This window comes from Hyperolius riggenbachi, chromosome 4 (assembly GCF_040937935.1).
Source record: "Hyperolius riggenbachi isolate aHypRig1 chromosome 4, aHypRig1.pri, whole genome shotgun sequence".
In the NCBI taxonomy this organism is placed as follows: domain Eukaryota; kingdom Metazoa; phylum Chordata; class Amphibia; order Anura; family Hyperoliidae; genus Hyperolius; species Hyperolius riggenbachi.
Genome location: NC_090649.1, coordinates 190456168 through 190470793, shown reverse-complemented (window position 1 = coordinate 190470793; position 14626 = coordinate 190456168). Strand labels below are relative to the sequence as shown.

General features: G+C 41.1%; 1 protein-coding gene across 2 annotated transcripts in view; it reads right to left on the bottom strand.

Moving 5' to 3' along the window:
* XXYLT1 (xyloside xylosyltransferase 1) overlaps nucleotides 1–14626 on the bottom strand; it is a 279339-nt gene that overhangs the window by 136860 nt on the left and 127853 nt on the right. For both annotated transcript variants that reach the window (XM_068281152.1, XM_068281153.1), the window contains one exon: nucleotides 14287–14419. In XM_068281152.1, coding sequence (XP_068137253.1) covers nucleotides 14287–14419 — 133 coding nt within the window. The remainder of the gene's footprint in view (nucleotides 1–14286; nucleotides 14420–14626) is intronic.

Here is a 14626-nt window from a genome sequence, read left to right as displayed (position 1 = left end):
CAATTTATGGCGCCGATATTTTATTTAGAAATAAAGGTGCATTTTTATCAATTTCCGTCCATCACTTTTTACAAGCTTATAATTTAAAAAATATAATAATATACTCTCTTGACATGCATATTTAAAAAGTTCAGACCCTTAGGTAACTATTTATTTTTATTTTATTTTTTGTATTGTATTTTTTTTTAAACAAAAAAATGTATTTGGGTAATTTTTGTTGTGGGAGGTAAACAGCTAATTTTAAATGTAATATAATATTATTTAATAAAAAATGTATGTGGTTGTAGTTTACTATTTGGCCACAAGATGGCCACAGTCAAAAAGTCCTGGAAGCGAACGATCACGCTTCCAGGAACTACAAAAGAGGACGGGGAACTTTTTTTCTTTTTGCAGAAAGATAGCGGTCTCTGATAAGAGACCGTCTGTTTTTCTGCGGGGGACTGTTCGGGGAGCTAACGGCAGGCGGCGGCAGCAAGCGCAGAAGCGCACGCGATTGCCCGTCTCAGGCAGCAGATAGACTTAAAGTGAACCTAAAGCCAGGCAAAAAAAGTGAGATGAACTCACCTGGTGCTTCCCTCAACCCCCTGCAGCCGATCGGTGCCCTCGCAGCCCCGCTCCGATGGTCCAGGACCTGCCGTCGGCTACTTCCGGTTTGGCCGTCACGCATGGGAACGCGAGTGATTGTTCGCGTTCCCAGCCTGTGTATTGCCCCCTATGCTGCTATTGCGGCCTCCTGTTCCCATGCCTGTCGGCCGGTGACGGCCAAACCGGAAGTAGCCGCCGGCGGGTCCTGTACCATCGGAGCGGGGCTGCGAGGGCACCGATCGGCTGCAGGGGGCTGAGGGAAGCCCCCGGTGAGTTCATCTCATTTTTTTTGCCTGGCTTTAGGTTCACTTTAAGTGGTTAAGGACAACTGAAGTGAGAAGAATATGGAGGCTGCTATATGTATTTCCCATAAAACAATACCAAATGTCTATCAGTCCTGCTGATCTATTTAGCTGCAGTAGTGACTGAATAACACCAGAAACAAATATGCACCTAATCTTGTCAGATCTGACAATGTCAGAAACACCTATTGCTGCATGCTTGTTAAGGGTCCATGGCTAAAACTATTAGAGGCAGAGGATTAGTAGGATAGCCAAGCAACTAGTATTGCTTAAAATGAAATAAATATGGCAGCCTCCATATCCCTCTCGCTTCAGTTGTCCTTTAAAAATGTTCAGGAAGCCCTTGGATCACTATTGCAAGCTAAACCATTTACCAATCATTCAAAAGGCCAAAACCAGAGGCTCGTAGTCCAGTGAATTCCCTTCCCATGTACTGTACATTAGGTACCATATTGACACAGGACAATTTACTCCAGCACCAACAAGGTGCCGGGAAATCAGTTCACAAATTATCATAGGTTTGGCATTGTTATTAGATACGGAAATGGTTCTTTCATACCAAGAAAGCACAAAAAGATACAAACCAGTTATTAATATGCTGCAATTCCCAATGTCCCATAGTCAGGGACTTCTAAATTCCTGGGTTGTAAAGTCACCCAATCATATCTTACATTCACCAGACTAAAATGTCCATCTGTATAACAGCTGAAACCATTTCAATACCAACATAGTCAGTGTCCATGATCGATGTACTGACTGTACATTGTTTAAGTGTGGTAACAGTACCAATCAGATAAATTAAATAGGTGAACAAACTTATGCCATAGCCATAGTTTGAGGGATGTTGCCATTCATACATGATGCTAAAAAGATGCTCACATGAAAAAAGTAGATTTTTAGTTATACTTTATATTGGTTCATCACACGCAAATAATGCCTCTCGGTGGCCACACAAACTGGATATTATATTGATTGGGCTTATAAGTCATGTCAGCAGCTACATATAAGCAGGCTGCTATTCTCAGAAAAAAATAAAATAAAAAAATGTGATGACATCTTTCCTACATTACACTGCAGTAGCTTTGAGTGCATCACCGTCCTCAAACCAACTGTGCATAACCAGATTTATTCACAGCATGATTATGGAACTTAGCTTTGAGATAATCACAGATTATTCTTAGCATATGTCTTTTACTCTACAAAATGAATGGAAGATTCAAAGTGATTACTGAGGGGTGAAGCAAACACAGTGTCTGTCTTAGATTCTATGATATTAAACATGCATGTAAGTAATTCACACAAAAGTATTCCTGTTCTAAAATAGAAAGGTTTTTTGCAACACTGAAAGTGTGAAAATGAGTCTATACAAAGAAACATCTTACTAATGGTGGCCATGCATGGAACAATTTTTTCATACAATCTTACCATTTCTATGTAATATAAGGGAACTGCCTAAATTATCCTTTCAGTATATTCATTTAATTTACCCTTATACTACATAGAAATGGTAAGATTGTATGAAAAAAATTGTACCATGTATGGCCACCATTATACTACATAGAATTGGTAAGATTGGATGAAAAAATTGTACCATGTATGGCCACCATAAGATGCATTTTGGCCCATTAAATCTTCTGTTGCGTGATGCTAAATGCTCCCATTTACTTGAATGGGAGCGTTTAGCCGACGAGTCCCGAACGCTTGGCGGTAAATGCTGCCAAGCGTCCATGTGAACCAGCCCTTGGAGTTAGACAGCTTTTCTCTACATTTTCGGCATATTTTGAGTCTGAGTCAATTTACTCACGTTGCCACCTGATATTTTCAGCACCCATAAAAGTTATGAGAAGTGTGAAGATGCAAATGAGCATGAGTGAATGCTCACCCTATATGCTAGTATCAACTCTTAGGCCTGGAACCCACTAGCAGTGCTTTGTAAGCACCAGTGATTTGTAAAGCTCTTGCTAATGCAATGCTATGGGGGATTTTTATGAATTCACATTGCTTAAGTGGGATCACACCCATAGCATTACATTAGCAAGAGCTTTTCAAATCACAAGAACTCAGAAAAGGCTCAGAAAAGCGCTCCCAGTGAGTTTCAGGCCTTATTGCACACTCCCTACTGGAATATGCTTACATGCATTCAGAATTAACATTAGCATACTGGGTGATGCTTCAATCCTGCTTAATTTGCATATTCACAACCCTCCAATCTACAGATTTTTATTTATAATAATGCATGAAGAGCAAGGGCTCTATTTCACTATGAACAAGCCGATTTCCACTTATGCAGTTAAGCTACTATACTCAGTATAGAGAGCTTAATTATTATTATTTAGTATTTATATAGCGCCAACATCTTCTGCAGCGCTGTACAGAGTATATAGTCTAGTCACTAACTGTCCCTCAGAGGGGCTCACAATCTAGTCCCTACTATAGTCATATGTCTATGTATGTATCGTGTAGTGTATATATTGTAGTCTAGGGCCAATTTAGGGGAAGCCAATTAACTTATCTGTATGTTTTTGGGTTGTGGGAGGAAACCGGAGTGCCCGGAGGAAACCTACACAGACACAGGGAGAACATACAAACTCCTTGCAGCTGTTGACCTAACTGGGATTCGAACAAGGGACCCAGCGCTGCAAGGCGAGAGCGCTAACCACTGCGCCACCGTGCTGCCAAGATTGGATCCAAAACGCGTCAGGACGACGATTGCGCTCGGGACAAAATCGCAATGCAATCGGATCACACTAATGGAAATTGCTGCTGCCGTTTCCATTAGTTTTACTGTACCCTGCATTCTGCATTCCATGTGTCAAAAAACTGTACCTTGTGTAAAATAAATAAAATTAAAAAAAATATGTGATATAGATAGATTATACACTCACCTAAAGGATTATAAGGAACACCTGTTCAATTTCTCATTAATGCAATTATCTAATCAACCAATCACATAGCAGTTGCTTCAATGCATTTGGGAGGGGGGTCCTGGTCAAGACAATCTCCTTAACTCCAAATGTAATGTCAGAATGGGAAAGAAAAGTGATTTAAGCAATTTTCAGCATGGCATGGTTGTTGGTGCCAGATTGGCCGGTCTGAGTATTTCACAATCTGCTCAGTTACTGGGATTTTCATGCACAACCATTTCTAGGGTTTACAAAGAATGGTGTGAAAAGGGAAAAAAATCCAGTATGTGGCAGTGCTGTGGGTGAAAATGCCTTGTTGATGCTAGAGGTCAGAGGAGAATGGGCCGACTGATTCAAGCTGATAGAAGTGCAACGTTGACTGAAGTAACGACTCGTTATAACCAAGGTATGCAGCAAAGCATTTGTGAAGCCACAACACGCACAACCTTGAGGCGGATGGGCTACAACAGCAGAAGACCTAAACGGGTGCCACTCATCTCCACTACTAATAGGAAAAAGGGGCTACAATTTGCACGAGCTCACTAAAATTGGACAGTTGAAGACTGGAAAAATGTTGCCTGGTCTGATGAGTCTCGATAGAGTCAGAATTTGGCGTAAACAGAATGAGAACATAGATCCATCATGCCTCGTTACCACTGTGCAGGCTGGTGGTGGTGTAATGGTGTGGGGGATGTTTTCTTGGCACACTTTAGGCCCCTTAGTGCCAATTGGGCATTGTTTAAATGCCATGGGCTACCTGAGCACTGTTTCTGACCATGTCCATCCCTTCATGACCACCATGTACCCATCCTCTGATGGCTACTTCCAGCAAGATAATGCACCATGTCACAAAGCTCAAATCATTTCAAATTGGTTTCTTGAACATGACAATGAGTTCACTGTACTAAAATGGCCCCCACAGTCACCAGATCTCAACCCAATAGAGCATCTTTGGGATATAATGGAATGAGAGCTTTGTGCCCTGAATGTGCATCCCACAAATCTGCAACATCTGCAAGATGCCATCCTATCAATATGGGCCAACATTTCTAAAGAATGCTTACAGCACCTTGTTGAATTAATGGCACATATAATTAAGGCAGTTCTGAAGGCAAAAAGGAGTCAAACACTGTATTAGTATGGTGTTCTTAATAATCCTTTAGGTATATATATATATATATATATATATATATATATATATATATATATATATATATATATATATACACACACATATATATATATATATATATATATACATACACACATGTGTCTATATATATATATATATATATATATACACGTGTGTGTGTGTGTGTGTGTGTGTGTGTGTGTGTGTGTGTGTGTGTATCCTTTAATTTTAGTCCTTTAATTTCTCTCAGTATGAGTTTTCTTCCATATGCAAGACAGACATGCGGGTTATATTCGGATTCCCAAATCGCACAAAAGGTTGCCTGACACGTGTTTCACGGCACAAGGCCGCCTCCTCAGAGGCACACAGTATACATATACATCACTAGTGGGCCCTCAAACATAAGTCCGCGATCTGTCAAAGGACCAGTGTATTCATTCAGCGACAATATCATGGACGCCAGCATGCATCCATGAGTAGTGAAAGGACAGATTCCAGGACAGATATACATATATATATATATATATATATATACACAGTGGCTTGCAAAAGTATTCGGCCCCCTTGAAGTTTTCCACATTTTGTCACATTACTGCCACAAACATGAATCAATTTTATTGGAATTTCACATGAAAGAGCAATACACAGTGGTGTACACGTGAGAAGTGGAATGAAAATCATACAGGATTCCAAACATTTTTTTACAAATAAATAACTGCAAAGTGGGGTGTGCGTAATTATTCAGCCCCCTTTGGTCTGAGTGCAGTCAGTTGCCCATAGATATTGCCTGATGAGTGTTAATGACTAAGCAGTGTGTGTAATCTAATGTCAGTACAAATACAGCTGCTCTGTGACGGCCTCTGAGGTTGTCTAAGAGAATGCTGGGAGCAACAACACCATGAAGTACAAAGAACACACCAGACAGGTCAGGGATAAAGGTATTGAGAAATGTAAAGCAGGCTTAGGCTACAAAAAGGTTTCCAAAGCCTTGAACTTGAAATAGAAGGAGTATGGCACAACTGTACACCTACCAAGACAAGGCCGTCCACCTAAACTCACAGGCCAAACAAGGAGAGCCCTGATCAGAAATGCAATCAAGAGGCCCATGGTGACTCTGGACGAGCTGCAGAGATCTACAGCTCAGGTGGGGGAATCTGTCCATAGGACAACTATTAGTTGTGCCCTGCACAAAGTTGGCCTTTATGAAAGAGTGGCAAGAAGAAAGCCATTGTTAACAGAAAAGCATAAGAAGTCTCGTTTGCAGTTTGCCACAAGCCATGTGGGGGGCGCAGCAAACATGTGGAAGAAGGCGCTCTTGGTCAGATGAGACCAAAATGGAACTTTTTGGCCAAAATGCAAAACGCTATGTGTGGCGGAAAACTAGAACTGCACATCACTCTGAACACACCATCCCCACTGTCAAATATGGTGGTGGCAGCATCATGCTCTGGGGGTGTTTCTCTTCAGCAGGGACAGGGAAGCTGGTCGGAGTTGATAGGAAGATGGATGGAGCCATATACAGGGCAATCTTGGAAGAAAACCTCTTAGAGTCTGCAAAAGACTTGAGACTGGGGTGGAGTTTCACCTTCCAGCAGGACAACGACCCTAAGCATAAAGCCAGGGCAACAATGTAATGGTTTAAAACAAAACATATCCATGTGTTAGAATGGCTGTAACGATTGCGTAATTATTTCCAAGGTCAGCGCACAAGATGTGCGCTGACACTGTGGAAATCCTCCACAAGCGTACGAAACAACAGAACCCAGCTTTGGTGTAATGCACTTGTAGAGGGAAATTCCCACCGGCAGATGGAGCTGTGGAGTGCAGAGGAACAACCCCTCTGCACTGCCACAGATGCCAGATGGGAATTGTACGAATTGCAACAATGCAGGGCAAGTTAGCCCTGAGAAAGCGAGAGTGAGCACAGCGACAGAATGTATGTGTGTCCACCAATGTAGTTGCCACCTAGCGACTGTGAACACACAATAAGAAAGAGCAAAGGAACAGACAGGACTAACTACACGCGGACCCCACACGTTAAGCGCAATAGCGACAAAGTGCGTGCCCGGCACGGTCGCCACACGAGAAGCGCAATAGCAACAAAGCGTACCAACCCTGACTAACCAAAGAAACACGAAAACAAAAGAGAACGCGAACGCTTGCTAAACGGTTCCCTCACCGAGACTACAGCAAGCGTTCGATCCAGACAAGACAGACCAAAGGAGTAACTAGTAGCAACCGCAGCTATGGCCTACACTCCCAGACAGAGTACAGAAGGAACCACCGCCGCTACCGCTAGGGCGAATGCGATCCAGACAGAGACAGATGGAGCAACCAGTAGCAACCGCTGCTCTGGCTTGCACCCCTAAGACAGAGTACAGAAGGAACCACCGCCACTACTGCTAGGGCGAATGCGATCCCAACAGACAGAACGACTTCCTGTCGACCACCGCTGGCGACAAGACAATCGCAAACGACAAGACAGAACTAGGCAATACAGATAATCAACAACCTAACTATGCTAGTAGGAATGCAAGTGCACTCCCAAGGATTACTCTAAGATAATCTTATATGCAGAGGGCTGAGACTCAAGGTAAGTCTAGCAGGAACAAACCATCATGACCAGCAAGGGATTCTGGGAGGAAATGGTATTTATACTGCAAGCCATCAAAGTAAGCAGCTAAGCAATTTGCATGCCAAGTGGATGCAAATTCCTCACCAGAGCAGCAGCTCAGCAAGTTGCAGAGTGAAGACAGGTCTCCTTTCCAGGGACCTGCAGCACTCAGACTTACAAAATGGTCAATAAGCTGTCTGGCTGTGCAGACAGCAGAGCAGATCATTACAATGGCCCAGCCAAAGTCCAGATCTAAATCCAATTGATAATCTGTGGCAAGATCTGAAAACTGCTGTTCATAAACGCTGTCCATCTAATCTGACTGAGCTGGAGCTGTTTTGCAAAGAAGAATGGGCAAGGATTTCAGTCTTTAGATGTGCAAAGCTGGTAGAGACATACCCTAAAAGACTGGCAGCTGTAATTGCAGCAAAAGGTGGTTCTACAAAGTATTGACTCAGGGGGCTGAATAATTATGCACACCCTACTTTGCAGTTATTTGTAAAAAAAAAAAATGTTTGGAATCATGTATGATTTCCGTTCCACTTCTCACATGTACACCACTTTGCATTGGTCTTTCACGTGGAATTCCAATAAAATTGAGTCATGTTTGTGGAAATGTGGAAAACTTAAAGGGGGCCGAATACTTTTGCAAGCCACTGTATATATATATCTCCCCAGGCTCTTTTAGCCGGGTGCTGCACCCGGCTAGATTTGGTGACCACCCGGCTGTCATCGGCTCTCCTCCTCACCTCCTCCTATGCTATAAGTACAGTTGCCATGCATTTTCAACTTGCCCCACCCGGCTACTTTTTCATGCCACCTGGCTAATATTTCATGCCACCCGGCTGGAAAAAAATTCTGGGGAGATCACTGATATATATATATATATATATATATATATATTTTTTTTTTTTTTTGAAAGATAGATAGATACACACACACATTTCTAAAGGATTATTAGGAGCACCATACTAATACTGTGTACAGTATATGTAATTATGTGTGTATATACAAGCGTACGCGTAAATATATCACTAAGAGTTTGTGTACATTTATATGCATACTGTATACGTGTTAGTGGTGTGTGTGCGGACGTACATGCCGAAATCAACCTGAAATTGGTCTGTGGTTTATGGCAGATCTCTCTCCTACCAAATTCGATCAGAAAGATCTGTCAAGTGGTCAATCGGCTGCCAAAATCGCTAGATGTATGGGCACCTTTAGTTAAGTCTCTCTTTTTTCCAAAAAAGCACATGATAGTAAATGTAGGTGCCCCATGAACAATTTCAATCTCTTATGAGAGGAGGCATGGCCAAGAATGTCAGACCTTCAACCTTTCAGCAAAGCCCTTTGATAAGCGCAGTTCAGACCGCAAGGATCTCCTATGGTGCAGGACTATGTATGGTGCCCTATGTGCTTGCAGTGACAGTCATTTGATAAAGGTTTTTAGTAAAGGTTTTAAAATACCATTTTCTGTAGCGTCAAAGAGTGGAGTAGGCATAAGGAAAAAATGGACACGACACTAAAGATTGGGAATGTAATGTATCTTTGGCATGAAAGTTGCACAGCCTCCCCCTTTATTGCCTCTTATTTCAGTGCTGCAGTTTGAGATTTATAAACAAAATAAAATGAAAGAAGCTAAGCAAACTACAACAATCCACACAGCTTGCAATATACCATTTTAAGGATTTCCCACACTCCAGATGATCTCAGACTCCCCGCCTGCCCATCTGTACACATGCATCCCTTTCCCATCAGTCAATAACGCTATATTGCTTCCTTTAGGTTTATTATCTCCCTGATGCCAGTCCTTACAAATCCTCCCCTGCAATTTATCACTGTGTACCACAGTAATTCATATGTGTGGTCTTCTATCTACATGATAGGCTTAATGCAAAATAAAGCACAAAAATATCTACGTGTCGAGCTAAAACGTTTACTTGGGATGGCATGAAAATTCACAGGTAATGTAGTAAATTATGGTATTTTGTATATGTTAAGTATTCAGGAAAAATATTTACATTATGTGGGAAAAAATTTAGCAACCTACATGAACAGGAGCTTTTAAGGCTTGGCACAATGTTTTGCTATAGAGATCACTTAGAAAAGATGGGTCGGCTACTATTTCTAAGACTTGTAAGTATTAGTGTTATGGTTCCTTTTAAAATATTTCTAAAAAAGCCCTTATAGATGTACATCTACATATTTAAAGAGAACCTGAACTGAAAATAAAAAGTCAAAATAACCATACACAGGTCATAGTTACCTCCTGTGTAGTCTTATCCTCAATCTCTTTCTCCTCTCCTGCGTCCCATTTGTCCACTGTGATTAATGGAATTCTCTGTCCTCCATTTTAAAAATGGCCATTATCCCATAATAGCTTCCTGGTCAGCACACTGTTAAACTGTAATATCACCCACTGAGCCATAGGGAAACATGGACATTACCTTGCTCATTCAGTTGTAACTGACAGCTGCTGATATATAACTGACAGCAACTGGTATATTTCAGTTCTGACAAAATATTGTCAGAACTGGAAGGGATCACTGTAAGAAGAAAATGGTGAGCTTCTGAGAGGAACTGACAGTGAGGTAAATATGCAATATTAATTTGCAGCTATGTTGTGTTTATTTTAAATAATTTTACTAGCTTCAGGTTCCCTTTAACCACTTCAGCCTTCGGTTGCTTTTCACCTTATGCATCTGAGCAATTTTCACCTCCCATTCATTAGCCTATAACTTTATCACTACTTATCACAATAAATTGATCTAGATCTTGTTTTTTCCGCTACCACTTAGGCTTTCTTTGGGTGGTACATTTTACTAAGAATTCTTATTTTTTTCTAAAGGCATTTTAAACGGGAATATTAAGAAAAAATGGAAACAATTCATTTCTTTTCGGTTTTGGCCATTATTGCTTTAAAATAATACATGCTACCATAATTAAAGCCTATGTATTTTATTGCCCATTTGTCCCGGTTATTACACCATTTAAATTCTGTCCCTATCACAATGTATGGTGCCAATATTTTATTTGGAAATAAAGGTGATTTTTTTCAGTTTTGCATCCTTTACATACATATTAAAAAAGTTTAGACCCTTAGGTAACTATTTATGTTTTTTTTTTAATTGTATTTTTTTTTCAATAAATATTTATTTGGGTAATTTTTGGTGTGGGAGGTAAACAGGTAATTTTAAATGTAATAATGTGTGTTTATTTAATTAAAAAAAAAAAAAAAAAAAAAAGTATGTAGATGTAGTTAATATTTCGCCACAGTCAATTTCTTTTTTCTTTTTTTAGTCCTGGAAGCAAGCGGTCGCATCCAGGAAGTATAGGGAGGACAGGAAACTTTTTTTGTGACTTCAGAAAGATTGCGGCTTCTCAAAGAAGCCGTCGGTCTTTCTACCAGTGAATTCGATTAATTAACGGGAACTATGTTCCTGTTCATTGATCTCCGGGCTAACTGGCGGCAGCATGGGAGCGCACTCGACGCGGGTGGGGGTGCGCAGCACTGCAGCAGCAGTCGTTTGGACATAGTGAAAACGTTCAAAAGGCTAAAGTAGTTAAAAAGGAACTGTAGAGAGAATAACAGTTTGCTTTTTTTTTTTTTTTACAACATTCCTTTATAAGTGTTTACCAGTAAAATTTTTCCTCACTCTGATTTACATTCTGAAATGTTTCACAGATGGCAACATCCTTAGTCTTGGCAGGTACAGCTGTGTGAAATGTTTATTTCTTAGAATTACAAAGCCAATATAAAATAAACGCGGTCTCCCAGAATGCTTGGGGAGGACAATTCCACATAGCTAAACAGCCTAGGCAACACATCAGCAGGATGGCAGGGCTGCATACCAATATACAGCAATAAGTGGATATATGAAGTGTTTCTAATAGAAGTAGGTATCCTGAATAATTTACTAAGTTCTACTTTGTTACCACAGTGTCTCTTTAAGTAACTACTGTATAAATGACACGATCTTTACAAAATTCCCCCAACTTTCCATATGCATCTCATTCTCTGCAGTGCAGCAGGATATACAAATACATTTCAATGTAAGTTAATAGAATCCTCCCAAATGCATACACCCAATGCTGAATCTGGGAGTTTAGCCACAATGCTCAAAAGAAAGTAATTTTGAGTCCGTTCTGTGTAACTTTACTGGATTTTGTCAAACTGCAATCTTAATGTCAACTTGGAGTTAGCTGAAGCAGGTGCAAAGCAGCATGGGTGCTTGATGAAAAGACAGATTTAGATAATTGGGACACCGGTGCAGTCATTTACAATTTTAAACATTTAGTATAAATAGGTGCAGGTTCCGCAGAAATGTGGGCTTTCACAACACTGCTATTATACCAGTTTCCAAAGCCAAGCAAAAACATCCTACAGTATATCATCCTACAGTATATCAATGACCAATAATTAAGGAAAAGTAGGCAGAGTTACTGCTCAAGATCCAACAACCAAGACACGGTCACTCACCATGTGAAAAATAACATTGCCTCGTGATAGAATCTCATTCCTGCTCAGATAAAGGTGTGTAACATATGGCTGACTGTACACATTGGGGCAGTTTTTGCTATTGAAGGCTATCGAAAGTTGGGTTGCTATGGTGTGGTCATTTAGGATGGTCTTAACAACTGTGTGTCATCCTGAACACAGTTGTGGCCGTTTTTAGACAAAGGCGTTCTAGGCCATTGCCTGGAGTGTCATGCCCCTGGGTTAAGCACCACCCCCAAAGACCTGTCCTGTACTAAGCCCAGCCCCTGGGTGTTCTATCACCTGCTTCTGCTGCATGTGTGCATTAGCAGGAAGTTTGGTGTCCTAAGGAGCAGCAGCATTCCAGGTGCCTGGAGAGCACACGTCACAAGGTCCGGATAGTGTAAGTTGCCTGGAGTGACAAAAAGCCTACAAAACGGCCCTCTTCAGGAGAATGAGATCCACCAAGAAAATGGATGAAAATACGTGAGAAACTCATTATCCATGAGTCGTCTAAGCTTTGTGAGCTCTGTTCATTACTTTACACTGAGATCCTTCAAAAGCAATCACTCCCTGTAAATTCTAGGAAATCCTAAGTACAAAACACAGGTTGCGTGTATTGCTGACAATGGAGAAATTCTTTATAGCAACATTCAGAACGTTCTCTTGCTAAGCAGCGGTTAAGAGCCACTTGGCTCCTATAAGTGGAAGGGGAAATGTGTGCTTTCATTTTGAGCTTTTGATAATTGTCCCCACACCTGAGAGCAATTGTAGAATCAAGTCATCTTATCACAAGTGAATTATCATACAAAAATATATTTTAATTATACAAGAATTTTTTGTGTGCATTTCACTACACTTTGTACGCATTTTTTTTCCCATCAGAAGGCCTTGATTTGACATTCATTTGTCTATATCACAAACAAAATACTCTCTTTTTTGGTATATAGCATCAGGCCATAAGGCCCAGAAAACACTAGCAACCATAAGTGCTAGCGTTTGTGATTTGGTAAAACATTTTTAAAGTGATCTTCATAGCGATTTGAAGGTATGTGTTTTTTACCTGCTTTCCTTCAATCATAATCTCTCCAAAACGCAGCGCATTTGCAATTTCATCACTCTCATAGAGTTCCACTGTCCTAGCGCTTTGCAGGGAAAGCTCTGCTAGTGGGTCACGGTCCTTAGGTCTGGTCTGCTTTCCTGCTATCTACACCCTTCCTGTCCACGCTCAGATCCTTGCTTAGAACCGACTTCTACTCACAGATGTGTGAATAATGTTATTGCATACCATGGAAATATTCTGACCAGCGGAGAGGAGTGCAGCGCTGGCAGTGTGTATTGGCAGCGGGACTTGCATGTGTACAGCATATATACAACTTGTAAAGGGGAGCAACATGTAATTAACAGATATACAGGATTCGCACACTTCATTTGTGTTGTTATTATTGTAATTGTCTTTATTATGCATTTATATAGTGTTGATGTGCTCCTTTACAGATTACACCAAACGATTCATATCTCTTAACTCTTCCCCAGAGAGACACACATTCTAATGCTAGAGACAATTTTAGTTGGAAGCCAGTTAACATACCAGTATGTTTTTGGGATGTGGGAAGAAGCTGAACTACCTGGAGGAAACCCTTGGGAATATCGAGAGAAGATACAGCCACATGTAGTTAAAGCAGAACTGAAGATGGCTATAAAAACAAACCGTTTCACTTACCTGGGGCTTCCCCAAGCCTCCTGTAGCTGTCCTGTCCCGCGCCAGTCCTCTATGATCCTCCATTCCCCTGCCGCAGTGCAGTTTCGTTACCGCCGACTCGTAAGTCGACCGCAACTGCACAGCCCTGGTCACTCGTAACTTTCTTCATGTTACCGTTCACTGCGGTTCACTGCAGGGCGGTAAAGCAAAGAAAGATACACGTTGCCCTGGGTGCGCAGGCGCGGTTGCCACAAAACTAGCTGGTGGCGGGAGAATGGAGGATCGTGAAGGACCGGCGCAGGACAGGACAGCTGCTGGGGGCTTGGGGAAGACCCAGGTAAGTAAAACTGTTTTGTTTTTATAACAATCTTCAGTTCTGCTTTAAGTGTCCTGGCAAGGGTATGAGCTTGAGGCTACAGCTGCTAAGCAAGAGTTCTGGCTAACGTGCCACACCTCATCAAATAACCAACAACACTTTATAATAATAAATGATATTTAGATGATAAAATTCCTTACACTTTTTCTTCCTAAACACTGACTACAGTGTATCAGGACAGGCGTCCTTATTTACCTGTATACTGGCTGCATTTCCTGTGCAATCCCAATGACTGAGGCCTGGAGGAAGTTGTCAAATTCTTCAAACAGTTCCCGGATGTTAGTCTTGAACTTCAGGTCCAGGTCCAGCTGAATGATGCGAGTTATATCTGTCAAAGAAAGAAGTATGAATAAATAACCTCAGTTATTTTATTGCAACTGGCAAAAATATCTTCATTCTGAGTTACAGCTCAACAAGAATACAATGCTCTTCAGTTTTGGTATAGTGCCAATGTCAGAAGAGTATGGAGACTATCATCTTTATTGTAATTCAAAGTGTTTTCTTAGATATTCCTACCTCTGCTATCCTCACACAC